Raw genomic sequence first — 18,570 nt, forward strand, 5'->3', positions numbered from 1 at the left:
AGATCACATGCTATGGTTTTTTTGTGACGGATATTCTTGAGTTGGGATTGATTTCATGTAATCGAATGAACTATCTTTTAGTAAAGTCGTCCCAGGAACGCAACTCGTAAATATTGGCGATATCATTTTAAAGTCTTCTACTTTAAAATGTATAATATACGTCTAAATTGCCAATATAAATTAGTCAGGTTAAATCAATTATTAGAAGAATTTTTTTTACTTAGTAACAACATTTTTGTTTATTTTAGTAGTATTTTGTATTTTGACAACGAAACCCGATTTGGGCTTCGAAACGTTAATAAAATCATTTTTTTTTTGGTAAAATTGTGGCTTATTTCCCATTGAAAATAGTTGATTATAAAAATGCCACAAGGAAATAGCTTCAGAACAACCAAAATTGGTCAAGTTGCCTGTTAGTTCCAGTAAATTATCCTTGTGTATCATCCACGTATCTCCATCAACATATGATCTGTTTAAATAGGGGTATTTTGAAATTGTTGTTTCTAGATGGTTCTTAAAAATATCTGATAGTAATGGGCTTAGAAGATTTCCCATGTTAAGTCCTTCACTACTGTTGTTTTTGTTAAATTCAAAGTAGTCCTGATTTATGCAAATTTCAGTTGTGTAAAATTTCAGATGTAATGATTGTGTTTATAATATTAAAGTCTTAAACATTTTTTACTAGAACAAAAGTTTCTGTAGGTGGAATAGAAAACAGATTTAGTGTAATAAATATACTTATAAAAGATCTTGAATTGATAATTTAAATAAATAAGGGTTATTCATAATGTCTGTAGATAAAATAATGTTATGAAATATTCCCTAATTCCCTATAAACTCATAACTAATCGGCAAAATTACAGAACTTGTAATATTTATTATACATTGAAATTATTAGTCTGATATTCAGAATAATAAATAAAGTATCCAATATTTACGATTATTAAAATATAGTCTAAAAACAATACCAATCAGATTAATTACTTTAAAAGGATTGATTTATCAAACCTTTTGTACAGTAAATATTTATAATGTATTTATGTAAAATAAACAAATAATAGGAAGGATTAATCATTCCAGAGTATAACGTTCATATACGTGGATTGGTTTTGAAAATCAGATATCAGTTTTTAGCCAAATTATATCCTCCTATAATGATTTAAATGTTACAATGTCTCTCTACAGTTAGTACTCACGCTAATACAGTCACTGAAGGTAAATATGAACTATTACATCCGATTTCGTTGAACCTCCATCAATTTTCATGAAAATTGGTAAGTGGTTAGAGAATACCTCAAGAAATAAAAGTGACATGGTGTCAACTTGCGCTTTTGCCCTGGTGGTAGATGCCACCAGGGCAAAATTATTTTATTTTAAATAAGTAAGTCGGTATAGAAACAAATTTTAAGCAAAATTTGTTCTATAGAGTTATTAAAATAAATCAATACTTTTTCAGTTACTTATTTCAATATTAGGGATCAAAGATTTTAATTTTTAAAAAGACTAAGTTTTCACTCTAATGGCATATAACATATCCCACCAGAATGAAAACAATGGGAACCTTCTCTGGTTACACCTCCGAGGCTTCTACAATTTGCAAGCCATACGGATGCTGAGACTAAGGAAGATGAGGGAATTCTAAAATTTACAATTCACGTCACATCTGCTCAGCGCGGTAAAGTTCCAACGAGACTGGTTCCCTTCATACTCCACACAGAGTAAATGTAAATCATTGTGGAAATTGAAAGTGGTTATTCATTTTTGATTTTAATTTTTCTTGAAAAAATGCATATTTTTAAGCAGTTTTTCATAAATAACTCAAAAATTGTCTGTAAGTTTTTACACAATAATTACCAAAATTGAAGCTAATAAAAAAAATGAATAAATTCATGACATGAAAAACCTTTTAGTATTAGGTCAAAGTGAGTTATAGGTAATTGAATTTATATTTTTTTTCGGTGAGTTTTTAAATCTAATTATTATATATAGCCTTTTTTTCTATTCGAAATGTCAAATAAAGGCCTCTCCCATTGCTCGCCATTCATCTCTGTTGTGTGTGAGGCGTTTCCACATTGGTCCTGCGACTCTTTTGATGTCATCGCTCCAGCGCATTTGAGGTCTTCCTCTTGTTCTCTTCGCTTCGTACGGTCGCCAGTTTCCAACTTCTTTGCTCCATCTACCATTTTCGAGACGTTCGTTGTGTCCAGCCCATTTCCATTTTAATTTAGCCGCTTGTTCCACGGCATCCCTCACTTTTGTTTTGTTTTGGGTTGCTTCGTTTGTTTGCCGATCTATGAGTGAGATACCAAGCATCTGTCGTTCCATGTCTCTTTGAGTTTTTCTAATCTTGTCCATGTTCATTTTTGTGAATGTCCAGGTTTGAGCTCCGTAAGTGAGAACGGGAAGGATACAAGAATCGAACACTTTGGTTCGAAGGTATTGTGGTATCTTTTTGTCTATTAGTATATATGAGAGTTTTCCGAATGCAACCCATCCCATTTTTACTCGTCTGCTTATTTCGGTAGTTTGGTTTTCTTTGTTTACCTTGATATTCTGACCCAGATATATATATTCTTTTACATGTTCCACTTTTGTTCCTTGGATGGTTATCGTTGGTTGATCATCTTTGTTCGACATTAGCTTAGTTTTGCTCAAGTTCATTTTCAGTCCTTTTTTAAGGATTCTCTATGAAGCTCATCGATCATCACCTTCAGTTTTTTCAAATCTAATTATTCATGCTTAAATAACAGGAAAGCAAATCGTTTTATAACAAATACCTACTCATTAAACACTTGTCAAAGTACTCAAAAATACCTATCAAACGAGCTGCAAACAAAGTTGATAGCATCAAAATTTATGCTCGAATAATTTATAATTTTTTCAAAAAAATATTAACTCCGTTAATTTTTATGATATCGGGTTTACCTAAAAACCATTTGAAAGGTTATTTCAAGGGCTATAAAATCGTATTAAATATACAGGGTGTAACGAAAATACAGGTCATAAATTTAATCACATATTCCGGGACCAAAAATAGTTTGATTGAACCTAACTTACCTTAGTACAAATGTGCATATAAAAAAAGTTACAACCCTTTGAAGTTACAAAATGAAAATCGATTTTTTCCAATATATCGAAAACTATTAAAGATTTTTTATTGAAAATGGACATATGGCATTTTTATGACATAGCATCTTAAGCATGATGGTAGCATCTTAAGAAAAAATTATAGTGAAATTTGGACACCCTATAAAAATTTTATGCGGGTTTAGTTCCTTTAAACCCCCCCAAACTTTTGTGTACGTTCCAAATAAATTGTTATTGTAGTAACATTACTTAAACACAATATTTTTAAAACTTTTTTGGCTCTTAGTACTTTTTCGAAAATTCAGTTTTTATCGAGATATTTTAAATATTTGTCAAATCCACCACATATTTGTATGTAATGGTTAAGTACGATTATGGAGACTTGGTAAAAATATGAAAATTTATGTATGATTTACATTTTTAGGTATATTTTGAACCGTATTAAAAAGAAGACATATCTCGATAAAAGTTGCCTTCTTGAAAAAATACAAAGAGGCAAAAAAGTTTTAAAAACATTTTGTTCAACTAATGGTATTGCAGTAATAGTTTAATTGGAGCGTACACAAACATTTGGGGGGTTTAAAGGAACAAAACCCCCATAAAATTTTTATGTAAACATATTAAAAAAGAAGCCGCAACTAGATAAAAACTGCCTTATCGAAAAAATACTAGGAGCCAAAAAAGTTTTAAAAATATTGAGTTTAACTAATGGTACCACAATAATAATTTAATTTGAACGTACAGAAAAGTTTGGGGGGGTTTAAGGGAACGAAACCCACATAAAATTTTTATGGGGAGCACAAATTTCACTATAATTTTTCTTTAAGATTCTCCTGCCGTAAGAACGCCACATATCTATTTTCAATAAAAAATCTCTAATAGTTTTCGATATATTCGAAAAAATCAATTTTCATTTTGTAACTTCAAAGGGCTATAACTTTTGTTATGTGCATATTTGTACTAAGGTAAGTTAGGTTCATTCGAACTATTTTTAGTCTCATAATATGTGATTTAATTTATGACCTGTATTTTTGTTACACCCTGTAGTTTTATAGATCCCTTATTTTTTAAATATAAAAAGTTAATGGGCACCGGTTACATGGTTCTCGCAGATAAATTTAGGTTTTAAACGTTTCTATCCATGTTATTTTTTATCTTACATCATAAAAAAAGAAAAATCTTTGTTAAAAAACTAAAATTTGGCACTGTATCATTTTTTAGGCATATTGAGTATTTTTGGAGTTATAATTTAAAAAAAATTAAATTTACCAAAATTTGAAAAATTCTGATTTTATTTTCTAAAAATATGAATTTTTAACAGGTTGAAATTTTTGAGCTCATTACTTATGCTAAAATAAAGAAACCTTTTAGTACATATATAGGGGATTAATCTAAATTTTAATTTTTTGGAAATGGCGTATTTTTTTATTTTTCTCTTTTCTCTGAAAAATTCGTAAGGGTTCTCTTATTTTTCTCTAACTTGCTTAATTTTCTATTGCTATCAACTTTTTCTGTGTTTGATAAGTGTTTGGTAAGTGTTTGATAAGTGTTTGATCAGTGTTTGTTTGATAAGTATATGTTATAAAATTCATCGTTTTCCTATTACTTAAGCTTGATTTAGCAAACGGTTTTATAACAAATACCTGCTCATTAAACACTTGTCAAAGTACTCAAAAATACCTATCAAACGAGCTGCAAACGAAGTTGATAGCATCAAAATTTATGCTCGAATAATTTATAATTTTTTCAAAAAAATATTAACTCCGTTAATTTTTATGATATCGGGTTTACCTAAAAACCATTTGAAAGGTTATTTCAAGGGCTATAAAATCGTATTAAATATAGTTTTATAGATCCCTTATTTTTTAAATATAAAAAGTTAATGGGCACCGGTTACATGGTTCTCTCAGTTAAATTTAGGTTTTAAACGTTTCTATCCATGTTATTTTTTATCCTACATCATAAAAAAAGAAAATTCTTTGTTAAAAAAACTAAAATTTGGTACTGTATCATTTTCTAGGCATATTGAGTATTTTTGGAGTATAATTAAAAAAAATGAAATTTATTAAAATTTGAAAAATTCTGATTTTATTTTCTAAAAATATGAATTTTTAACAGGTTGAAATTTTTGAGCTCATTACTTATGTTAAAATAAAAAACATTTTAGTACATATCTAGGGGATTACTCTAAATTTTAATTTTTTGGAAATGGCGTATTTTTTATTTTTCTCTTTTTTCTGAAAAATTCGTAAGGGTTCTCTTATTTTCCTCTAACTTGCTTAATTTTCTATTGCTATCAACTTCTTCTGTGTTTGATAAGTATTTGGTAAGTGTTTGATAAGTGTTTGATAAGTGTTTGTTTGATAAGTATATGTTATAAAATTCATCGTTTTCCTATTACTTAAGCTTGATTTAGTAGGAATTATCTATAACTCACTTTTAATTAATACTGCGAGGTTTTTCGAGGAAGGAATTTATTTGATTTTCATTGGCATAAACTGTGTCAATAAAAATTTGTCTCTAAAAACTTATAGATTTTGAGTTATTCATGAAAAACCGCTTTAAAACATGCATTTTTTCACGAAAAATTAAAATTTTTTTTCTTTAATATAACCTAAAAATATTGATTTATTTTAATAAATTGATTTAATAAATTTTGCTTAGAATTTGTCCCTCTATAGATTTATGGGGTTATTTTTAATAAAATAATATTCACCCCCGAGAAGGGGTAGCATCCACCCCCTAACCACTTACCAATTTTCTTGAAAATCGTTGTAGGTTCAACAAAATCGGAGTGTGATAACTAAAAATTGAAATCCGTAATAATTAACATTTTTATCATCTAAAATTTGCAAAACTTCGCATAAATTATTTCAAATTTAGACTAAGAAATCTTTTAATCGGTTTATACAGGGTGATTATTTGGCAGTTCTTATTAAACGCTTTAGAGAAATTTGACATAATTAACATCTGAAAATTTACAATGTAGAGTTTTTGGATGTGCGTAATTATTCTAAAATATTTAGAAACTTCTACCACTTTCCGGTTATACCGGAAGTTAACTACCACTTAGTGCTAGACACTACTGAGTCTTAGATCAATTTTCAGCTTGCCACCATGGATTGTCACGTGGATTGCTTAGATAAAAATCGAAAATTATGGTGCAACGTAAGTGACACTTAAAGCGGCTTTATCTGTAAGATTTGTTGGTGCAACCAGGCATAAGAAAACTATTAGAATACCATAGTGAAGAAAAATAATAAATATGTAGACCAATACAAATATAATAAACTTGATGATAAACAAGTCTAAGAGCGAGAATAGAGGTAGCAAAGGCTTTATCAAAATGAAAAGTTCATTTTGTAATACTAGCATTAATATCAGGCTTAGATGTCATTTTCTGAATTGTTGAATTCTGAAGTGAATCTTAAGAAAAAGGAGGAACAGAAAGCAGCAAGAAAGGCAACTGTTCAAAAATTATTTGTTAAAAATCGCTAGATATCTAGCCACAACGAAAAAAATTGAAGAAAAACAAAACAAGAATAGAGTGCAAAAGGAGCTAAAATTAAGTTTCATTCCACCAACAGAAAACTAGCTGCACCTAGGGACATGTTGTATTTGCTGGAAAACAGAAAAGAACAATATTTAAAGAATATTATAAAAACATTATTCAGGGCGCATCATTTACCAATCCGTGCGCATGATTACCTTCATGGATGGGGAATCGTGCGCAAAGGCACTTCTTTTCATTTTTTAATATTCTGCTTAAGGCTATGGGTACATAATTCGCAAATATTTTACGTGTATCCCTACTTTTTCTGTCTTTACACGGCAAATTACGTGTAGTAAAATTCACACTGGTGTGGATATGTAAACATTACTAGAATGTCATTCTACTTGAAAATGTCATAATTAATTTAAAGAGATGGCTTTTGAATGTTCTTGGATAACTGTTATTTTTATAATTGCAAATTATTAATTCAGTTAATAAATGTGATAATTTTTTCACTAACTATGTTTTCAGTGATTGTAATAATTTATTTGTACAACAAAAACTAATAATCAATCGAGAAAAGAGGAAAAGTGTTAAAGTGATTTTTTAATAATATGTTGTTATTTTGGAACGCTTACAATTTTGAACATCTCTAACAACAAAATACTTGGATCACAGGATATATCTGATGTATTCTCTGCTTGGATCTTCCACAAATAATACACAATAAATAACTTTTTATTAAGTTCACGTCTTAATTATTTATCAAATACACTATATCAATAATATTTAATCAATTTCTCAAAATATTCCCGATGCAATGTCAAATATTTAAAATTGTCACTGATTGTCAGTGTCTGACTGACAATATATGCTGACAATATTATATTCGGGTTGAGTGCGTTGTAAGACAAAGACAGATTTGGAAAATATTACCACGGCATTGTGTTCATTTTTTTCAAATCCTGAAAAAACCAATAAATATTTTTGAAAAATTTAAACGCAGAATGAAAGACTAAATTATTACCGAGGGCCGAAAGTCCCTTAGAATAAATAAAAAGTTTATTTTGAATGAGATATTTGAAATTAAAAATCACACTAAATTTTCTCTTAGTTTTTTCACCCCTGTAACTTATTAAAATAAACATTATAGAAGTTCTTAGGGACTTTCGGCCCTCGCTAATAACGTAATCTTTCATTATGCGATTAAATTTTTCAAAAATACTTATTAGTTTTCTCAGGATTTGAAAAAAATGAATCCCCATTTGAATAGCATTGCAGTCGAAAATACGTACCGATCCTCTTAAGTACTTTGTATTTCTCTAAAACCTATTTTAAATATTTAAAGTAGAATAATTAGAGCTATATCGTACTAGCCGTTATGATGGATTTAAAAAATTTACAACAGAATCGATTTCTGCTTAAGTGCGCACCATTCCCCCAATTTCCCTTACTATTGTATGGAACGGAGGCCTGAACGCCCAACATAACGCTGATGAACAAGTTAGACGCCTTTGAACTCTGGCTGTATTGAAGAATCTTGAAAATATTTTGGACAACCCACACTACCAACGAAAATGTCCTGAGGAGAATAGGTACAGATAGGGAGCTACTAAAGATCATCAAAGTACGAAAAGTCGGCTACCTAGGACATATAATAAGAAACATAAAAGTACCGCCTCTCTCAACTGATCATCCAGGGGAAGATTGAAGGAAAAAGGGGTCCCTGTAGGCGCCAGATTTCATGGTTAAAAATATCAGATATCAAAATATCATAAGATGAACATCCTTGATGTCCAATCCATTCTTTTATTCCGGCCTTGATTCAACATTTTTGTTTAGAACAGCATTGGACATAGACAGATTTGCCAGTGTAATTGCTAACCTCAACTAAATTAGACAGCACCATAAGTAGAAGTCAAGAAAAAAACAATTAAATTAACACGTGAGCTGACTCCTCACTACAAAGGAATAGGAAAAGTCCAAACAGGACAATAACGCCCCGACAGGAGTGTAGATACCATGAAGATGATTCCCTTTTTATTTCCGACTAATTATGTATATGCTTTGATAATATCGAATAGTTTTGATAATAGTATAAACGAAATAAATCAGTTACATCCGTGACTGTGGACATGAAACAATCAAACAGTTTAATACTGTCGTCAAAGTCTATAGAAAGTAGTTCTGAAAGTTAAAATGTAATGCATAAGGAAAAATGTAAAATATTCATGTTTGGGAGATACGGTAAATAACTAGTTGATGTAATACTGCAAGCATTTCCCGATGTTATACAAGGTTAGTTATATCATAAATTGACTACCTATTATGGTTTACTCAAAAAAATACAGAAATGAAACTGTACCTGTTTCTAAATATATAGGTCCTTCTGGTTTTGCTGCATTACGGTCTTTGTGAGATGACAACACATCTATACCATAACCAACTTGATATACTGGAAGGGGTATAACTGTTGATGATATAGGTACTAAGTCTAAAACATAATTAATAATATTTAGTTCAATAATATTATATATGGGAAAACTCTAGTAAATAAGTAATCATTATTTATACAATTGGTGCAAATGATGAGAATGATATCTCAAAAAGGAAATATTAGTAGTTGATATTTTGTGGTTTCTGAAAGCCGTCTGTTTATACTCTGGTAGTACTACAGCAAAGTGGTTTATCATACTTCTTCCATTTATTCATAATAACCCTTCTACAGTTCCGGAATCGAGTACCAGTTTAGTGAATGGAAAATGTATGCTTGTGAGATCCACTTACTAGTCTCCCAAAAGTTTTTGTCGCATACGATCTAGTACCTCGCTTTCGTACAACTAAGGCTGGCTTGGCTATTCCAGATTCTATGCTACAGAGTCTGAGGCGCTTAATTCTCCATGAAACATCGTCATCGTTTGCACGTATTCCTTGACTGGCGCATGTGAAATAAAGAAGCTTGTTATGATTCTGAATTAACTTATGCTCCGCGGTACTTCAGCCCTGTTAACATGTATCTATCTGTCTAATCTGTGGTTGTTCAGGTTTTTCTCCGCGTTTAATAGTTTTAGTTTTTAGAAAAACCAATATTTTGGCGACGTTTCTGCTAGGTAACACTTGTCATTGTTAGAACTCGGATCTCCAGTCGAACATCGTAAGGAAGAAGAAGAAAAACTAATCTGACTTGGCAATGGTGATCTGGTTTTGTTTCGGAATTTCTGTAAGATCTTCGGTAGAAGAAGAAAAAAAAACAATTGGAAAAATTATCCTGCTCTATATTCGCTCCGTGCATAACTGACGCGACACCTAGCGTAGTTGCCTGACATTTTTTGTGACCACAATTTAACGTTAAACATTTGAAACACATATGACAAAATTGACGTTAATATGTAATGTTTATTTACCATTTTTGATCAAATTTGTTATACAAAAAATAAGTTTGTTCGCGGTGACAGTCAGGGACTAGTCCACGACAAGTAGAGCATTCGCACTTTAAAATAATATAACTAATACCGTTGATATATAGAGGCCGCCGTAGCTTAGCGGTAGTGTGCTTGGCTCGTGTGCTGGTAGGCCGGAGCTCAAATCCTACCGCCGGAAAGAACAACTAGACAGTTTTAAAATGTTTATAGGCCCCAGGTCGACTCAGTCTTAATAAAATGAATACCTTGGGTAAAACCAGGGGTATTAATAGGCGGTTGAAGCGTAGCACTGGCCCTGTTACCTTCCTTGTATACCGTAGGCCCTAGATATAGCAGACTACCCTGCTCTACTCCCAAAGCCACGTGAGCGGTATAAAACGGTAGACTATTATTATATACCGTTGATAGATAAACATACAAGGTATATTTACTATTAATTAATTATTAATATATTGGTATATTCATCAATAACCAATAATACATTTAATGAATAATATAATACGGAATTAAAGTGCCCATGCGTTGTCGTGGACTAAAAGTCACCGACAAGGCCAGCGAACGAACATAATGACACTGATATTACAAAAATTCGAAAAATTTGTCATATTTCGAAGCTACGGACGCTGACATAGTTTCATGTATTCCCACCATCACGGAGGGAATAAAGGACAGACAAATACATAAAATTAGCACAGTTTTAAGGAAAAAAATAAAAGATATATTAATCACCGACAGGAAAACCTTAACGTTATTACAATCCGCTAAAACAAAAATTTAATTGGAAAATCAAAGAGTACAACATTCCTTGTCAGGACTGCCACAAATCATACATCGTATGGGCCAATCGAAAAATACAGATTAGAGGAGTAGAATATAGAAATGCCATCGAAAGAAAAGAGAAGACGTCATCCCTTGTACAACGTATCATAAACACAGGACACAAAATAAACACAAAATAAACTTAAATGAAACAACGGTGCTAGGTAGCATTAAAAATAGGACCAAACGTCAAGGAAGCAATAGAAAGTGAAAAACATTCAAAAAAATTTAAATAAAAAATATGATTCTCAAGGACTCCCATCCGCGTAGACATAAGGCCAATCGAAAGAAGCGCTACAAGGTATTAAAGCACAACATTCAGAAGTTTAGAAATCAGTTATCCTTCAGTATCAGCGGAAAACGTCGTCAAAACAATGGTAGTTCTAAAAACCAAAATTATTTAACCCGGAGTCAAATTCGGAAAACCACAGATGTGACAACCATGCCACCACAACTAACTGAACTGCGACAGTTACTTACTCAAAAATATCATTGGCGTTAAAAAAATTGTTAGACATTTAATCCACCAACAAACTATACAGTGCGTCCATAAAGTAACGCATAAATTCATTAATTCGTAAACCGGCGACTTTAAGGAAAAATTCCGAAACAACTCGATTTTTATTTTTAAATTACAATTTTTTGGCATATATATCATACTAGTGACGTCATCCATCTGGGCTTGATAACGTAATCGATGCTTTTTTAAATGAGAATAGGGGTCATGTGATAGCTCATTTGAAAGGGTATTTAATTCTCTATTCAGTAATACAAACAATAACATAATTATTTATACAGGGTGTCCAAATTTTTTTTTAAATTAAATTAATTGAGACAAGAAAAAGAATGTATGTAACCCATTTAATTCAAAATTCGTTTTACTTTTGTCAGAAAACAGGAATACATGTTTATTTGACAAATAATAAATATTGCTTTTCGCTTAAATTCAATGTTAGAGCTGCCACCCACCTGCCTCTTGGAAGTTTAACATTACGCTTAAGCGAAAATCAATGTTTATTTTTTAAATAAAACATTTTTATGTTTTCTGGCACCAATAAAATATATTTAGAATTAAACAAATTACATACATTCATCTTTTTGTACCAATTAATTTAATTTAAAAAAACATTTTTTGGACACCCTGTATAAATAATTATATTAATGTTTATATTATTGAATACAGAATTACATACCCTTTCAAATGAGCTATTACATGACCCCTATTCTCATTTAAAAAAATCATCGATTACGTCATCACGCCCAGTTGGATGACGTCACTAGTATGATATGTGTGCCAAAAAATCGTAATTTAAAAATAAAAATCGACCTGTTTCGTGATATTTCCTTAAAGTCTCCGGTTTACGAAATAATGAATTTATGCGTTACTTTATGGACGCACTGTATAAATATAAAACTTAATTAATAAATGTTTACTAATTCCAAACTTTAAACCACTTTAATAACACAACTTTAAACCTTCCAAAATTTAACCATAAATAATAAGCAAGTTGAAAGAGTTATGTCCTACAAATATTTAGGGATTTAGTTCACTGTTCACTGATACTAATGACCAGACAAGAGAAATTAAGAGGCGAATAGAAATAGCCAGACAATCATTTATCAAAATGAAAAACTTTCTATGCAGCCGGGACATAAATCTAAACTTAAGAACGAGAATGTCAAGGTGCTATGTTTTCTCCGTTCTGCTCTACGGTATGGAACCTTGGACATTGAAAAATATAAACATCAAAAACATTGAGGCATTCAAGATGTGGTTCTACAGGAGAATGTGGAAAATACCATGGACAGAGAGAATAGCAAATCAAGATGTTTTGCTGAAGATGGGGAAGGAATGCGAAGTCATAAAAACCATACAAACGTGAAAACTGGAATATCTAGGCCACATAATGAGGGGGGAAAAGTACTCCCTGCTAAAACTCATATTCCAAGAAAAAATCTCGGGAAAGAGAAAAGTGGGACGTAGGAGGATTTCCTGGTTGCGAAATTTAACACTAGAAAGTCGGAGGGGCCAATTTGGCCCCTGTTGCGAATTCAAGTTTTTGTAGTTTTTTAATTTGAGGCAATAATAATTTCATATTTTATGACTTTTAATATTTTGATACAAAGCCTTATTTAACACAAAAAATATTGTTTACTAAACTTATTAAATGGTTTTTTAACAAATCTACCATAGAAATCTGAAGGTTCCAATTTGGCCCTGTGTAAGTTATTATCGTTTTCTCGGAAATTCGACTAGTCTTTCTTTAAAATTCCTCTCGAATGGGTAAAATTATATTTTTGTATGTTTGTTGTTTGTTTATTGTAAATGGTTACCCTTATACTGGTACTGATCATCTACTCAATAAAGATACAATTAATTTTTGGTGAACACGCTGTTTTGAGGATAATGGAAAATCAACTGGGAAAGGGCAAAAATGTGACGATAGATAACTACTTAACTTTGTTGAAATTGACCAAGGCATTGCAAAAGAAATCAACAAGTCTTGTGGGTACTTTGAATCGCAACAGAAAGGATGATTTTCTAAGCATAAAATGTGAAAATAGAGAATTGTAATATGTTACCCTTATATTCCAGAGCGACGAAAAAATAATGCTTACTGAATACCAAGGAATGAGTGAGAAAAATATGATTTTGTTGAGCTCGTTACATAAATCAGTGTATGTTGCTATCTATGGAAATAAACTTCTTGAAACAGTGAATTTTTATAAACAAACAAAATATGGCTTGGTGTAGAGTGTAGAGGACCAAATGCCGCGTCTTTATACTACAAAAGTTGCTTCAAGGCGATGGCCTATTCACATGTTTTATAATACTGTTAACTTAGGAGCAATAAATGCATGAATTATTTTTTAAAAAACTAACTTGTAAGTTTATTCATCGGCTTTGTGAAGAATTATGGGCTCCTGCCTTGCCTGCCGAAATCTTGTACTACACCCAGCAACACCGCGACCGGTTCTACCAACAACCAGCATTGTTACTGTCCAAAAATGAAAAAATGTCAGTTGAAAATATTTTGTAAAGGGCATAAACATACTTCCAATCAGTGCCAGGGCTGTAATAAGGCAATTTGTGGCAAATGTCAAAAACTGCAAACTGCATGATGTTCCAAAGGTTTTTGGTATGCAGAAAATGTGTTAAACAATGCAACTAACAAATAAAATCAGATTCTATTGTCTAAAATTGATATAATTCCTTTAAACTGAGTTTTCATTTATTTAAGACCTTGGGGCCAAAATGATCCCTTCGGGCTTTCTAGGTAGGTATGCTAAGCCAGACTTTCTAGTGTTAAGGGAGTGGTACGGGTGCAGTTCAATACAATAATTGTTCAGAGCTGCAGCCAACTGGAGACGGTACTGCAAGAAGAAGAACACCAAACTTTTTGGTATTATGATCATGTCATCATCATTGTTAGCAAAGGATTGCTAACCAATTTCAGTATAAGTATAGAGCCACTCAAATTGTTCAACCGAAGCTGTTGTACTAACAAAGTAGTGCTGTTTGACGTATTATACTAGTTGTAGCAATTCAAAAGTATTGAAATTACTTGTGCAACTATTGTGTCATGCATGGACATCGGTGAAATGTTGCACAATAATGCCAATTGTTTAGCAGATTCAAACTAGTGTCAAATTTTTGTGATGACTTAAAATGGGTTACAATAATACAAATTAAAAAATGTAAAAATCTTGAAATAAAAAGAACTTCTTCTTTTCCCCTCTCGGCATGTCCCTTTTAAGCGGTCGCTTTTCCTTACTCTTCTTCGCCATTCATTTTTGTCCATCGTGGTTTCTTCACCTAAACTTTTCTCTTTCAAGTCCTCTACCACAGAATTCCTCTATCTTCTCCTCGGGTTTCTTTTATTTCTCTGTTTATATTTTCTAGCAGCTCTATCCTTCGTCCCATAACTGTATCAAATTTTCTGGAGGCCTAGGATGACGGCGAATAGCTTTTTTAATTCATCCCATAAATGCTCAATAGGATTGAGATTTGGGCTACATGCAGTCCATTCTAATCTTATCAAACCAACCTCTATTTTATGAGTTCATCAGAGTTTTTAGTTACAAAAAATGGTACAGCTCTTACAAGAAAAGAGATATTCAGATAATTCAAAAACCAAATTTTTAGTGATGCCTCTGAGATAATATGACAGGACTATGAAACAAAATCAGCTCTTCCATTTTGCCACAGAATTTTTAAAAGTTAGGAGGAAATACAACGTTTCCATTCACCCCTGTATAATGCCATGCAAGCAAAATGTTTGTGTTATTATATGTACCTACAAACTAGTGCAAGAATGTTGAAAATCGGTGCACAAATAATAAAGTTATAAATTGTCAAACTTTATCAAAAATTTTGGGTGGCGGAATTTTGTGCCGGTGAGTGTATAATTGTATAACATTACTGAACTAACGATATTTCCCTCATTTCTGAAATCTTCCTGTACTTCAAGTACAGGAAGATTTCGTTTGGGTCTTCTTTTCCTTCTTTACGTGACTGGGCTTCTCTTAGGAACACCTTTCGCATCCTCTTCCTTTCCATTCTCATTGCGTGTTCAATTCATCTCACTCTCTGTGCCTTTATGAAGCGACTGATGCTTGGTTCATTATACAGTTCCTCTAGCTCTCTGTTTGTTTACGCATCTAACCTTCCACCGTGTTTTAGCTTCCATATATAGATCTGAGCATTTCTCTTTCCCTTCTTTTTAATTTCTTAGCATTTGCTTTTTTCATTGTCCACACTTCGCTACCATACGGCTGTGGGCCTGATTACAGTTTTATATACACTTATATTTGTTTTTCTCGATACATATTTGGATTTTATCAGTGGTCTCAGGCTTCCCATCTTTTTATGCCCCTTTGTCAATCTGTCATTCAGTTCTCATTCTTCCTGACCTTACTCGTCTATAATAACAGTCAGATAGTCAAAATGGACCACTCTCTCTAAATAATATCCTCTTGCTTCATTAGATATGAAAGTAAACTGTCAATCTTCTATTTGCTCTGTATTTTATCCAGATAAACAAGTTCAAAATCGTAATATTTCTTAAAAAAATAATTAAACTATTTTTTTTTCATCCCGTGGAATTAAAATAACCGTCAATATATCGTAAAGAATAAAAAAATAAAAATTTAGTAGAGGTTTTTTAGAAGTTTATATTAAGCGAATATACGAAGCAACCGTTAAAAATTCATATGGATCAGAAAGATCAAATCCACGATCGCACCTAATAATCTGGAAAATAATATTTAATGATACATTCTGCACATTCATTTATAGAAAATGTGCCTTATACGCCAGTCAATGAGAGAAAGAACAGGAGGTTACCTCAGAATTCTATCCTACTTCATGGATTATAATGAAATTTTGGGAATAGCCTCTACTTATCTCCTAATTCAAAGTCTACCCTATATACTATGCCGCTTTCATCTTGGGAACGGTTCCCACCCCTTCTCGCTGGTGGAACCTAATTCTAAGCAAACACTTTTCCATAAGTTTTTTTTGAAAACTCAATACTTTTTGAGTTAGTCGTCGTTCAAAATTGGCGATTTTCATTGAAACATAACACCTTTTTGAACGGTTTTTTGCGAATACATTAAAAACTATGCATCTAACGAAAAAACTACATAAAACATTTTTGTAGCTTACAAAAAACAAAGAGATTCGTTCCTTCATAAATTTTCTAGTTATAATACAAAAAGGGATATGGTAGGTGAAAATACTTTGTTTTTTTGGTGCATCCTCAAATCGGTGTATTCAACTTGAAATAATAGCCAAACGGTCGATATTAAGCTTATTATCGTAGTGCTTAAAAGACATTTAAAATGAGCAATATTAAATGTCGATTACATTCAAACTAAGCTAGATATGCTGCAAAAAAAATTGACTAATATATTTTAAGACAAAAATGAGAAATGTATTTTCAACCCTCATCTATCAGATTTTAAATGCATCGTTTTCTTTCTACAATACGTTTTGTTATAGTGTTATTTAAATGTTCATAAAGTTGAACGGGTTTAAAATTAATAGCTTTTGAAAGAACGCATTTTTAAATTATCTTAAAAATCTTCCTTTTTCTCAATGTCTCTTGAAAATGATAAGAGATACAGTAATAAAAAAGAAAACAAAATTTTAATCCAAAAAAACTCTATATTTTTGTATGGTATCTTTTTTTCGTATCTCTTATTATTTTAGAGTTACATGGAGAAAGGGAAGATTTTTAAGAAATTTTAAAAATGCGCTTTATGATTTATCTCATTTTTTTCAAAAACCATTTATTTTAAACCCGTCCAACTTTTTGAACATGGTAATAACACTATAGTAAAAGGTATTGTAGAAGAAAAACGATGCATTTAAATCCTGGTGGATGAGGGGTTAAATTAATATACTTCTCATTTTTTCCTAAAATACATTAGTCATCAAAGTTTTTGCAGCATATCTTGCTTAGTTTAAATGTAATCGACATTTAATATTGCTCATTTTAAAGGTCTTTTTAAGCACTACAAAAGGTATTGGTAGCATTATACACATAAAGTCGACCGTTTCTGTGTTATTTCAAGTTAAATACACCGATTTGAGCTTGCACCAAAAAAAAACAAACTCTTTTCACCTACCATATCCCTTTTTGTATTATAAGCAGAAGATATATGAAGGAACGAATGTCTTTGTTTTTTTAGAAACTACAAAAAATGTGTTATAGAGTTTTTTAGGTATTCCCAAAAAACCGTTCGAAAAGGTGTTATGTTCCAATGAAAATGGCCAATTTTCAACAAACTACGAATAACTCAAAAAGTATTGAGTTATAGAACATATACAAAAACAAATTAAAGAACAGTTTTTGCTTAGAATTAAGTTCTCTAGCTACTTGCGTGGTTATTTTAACCAAAAAAGTTTCCACCCCCGAGAAGGGGTGGGAACCGCCCCCAATATAAAAGCGCCATAATATATAGGGTAGACGTTTTTTTCTTGAGCTATTCCCTACTTACTGTGAAAATATTAAATGAATCGATATAGTAGGATGGAATTCGGAGCCAAATACCCTCATTGACTGCCCTATTATACAGACTTTTTCAAATCCTTTTATCGATCGATTAAAAACAGTCGGATAATAGTTTATAGGAGGTAGAAGGGAGTTTTCTATATTTTACTTGTAGAACAACTACAGCAACTATACTTTTGAAAATTATCTGCCTTCGTTTAGTGTTATAACACCTGTTTCTTTAAATCTATAGAGCATCACTATAAATAAAGCATAACTACATAAATTAAATTCAAGTTGTGACCGTGACCTACCTGCTTCTAATACATTATTCTCATTCATTCGGTACATCGTTGGATGGCATTTCACAAAAACCACACACAAAACTATACACAAAAATGGCTTTAACATTTTTAAATCTAAAGATCAACTTCACTTAAAATCTAGCTATTGAAATAAAAGCAAGAATTCTACTAAAAATATTAAAAAGGAATTTGCAAGAACAAGTGGGTGGACCAGACAAGTTTTGAGAATGATCTTATTCATAAAAAATTCATTTTAATTCAGGATATAAGAGCATCTGTCAGTATGTTGTTCAGGTTTAAAAATCTGTGGGGGTATTCAAAATATGTCTAGGACATTTAAGATCTAGAAAAATATACAAGGTGTCAAATATTAGTTGAAAGACTAATAAGTTTGTACATACTTGAATGAATGAAGGAAATGAAAAAATAGTATATCAAAGTGTGTA

General features: G+C 31.5%; 1 protein-coding gene across 1 annotated transcript in view; it reads right to left on the minus strand.

Annotated features, from left to right (window-relative positions):
• Positions 1 to 18,347, minus strand: part of LOC114329690 (uncharacterized) — a 40,246-nt gene extending 21,899 nt beyond the window's left edge. The window contains exons 1-2 of the mRNA XM_028278877.2: positions 18,134 to 18,347; positions 8,946 to 9,074 (exon numbers count right to left, since the gene is read on the minus strand). Of these exons, the coding sequence (XP_028134678.2) occupies positions 8,946 to 9,074; positions 18,134 to 18,230 (226 nt within the window). The 5' untranslated portion in view covers positions 18,231 to 18,347. The remainder of the gene's footprint in view (positions 1 to 8,945; positions 9,075 to 18,133) is intronic.
• Between the last annotated feature and the right edge of the window lie 223 nt (positions 18,348 to 18,570).

The sequence above is a fragment of the Diabrotica virgifera genome, chromosome 2 (genome assembly GCF_917563875.1).
Source record: "Diabrotica virgifera virgifera chromosome 2, PGI_DIABVI_V3a".
In the NCBI taxonomy this organism is placed as follows: Eukaryota; Metazoa; Arthropoda; class Insecta; order Coleoptera; family Chrysomelidae; genus Diabrotica; species Diabrotica virgifera.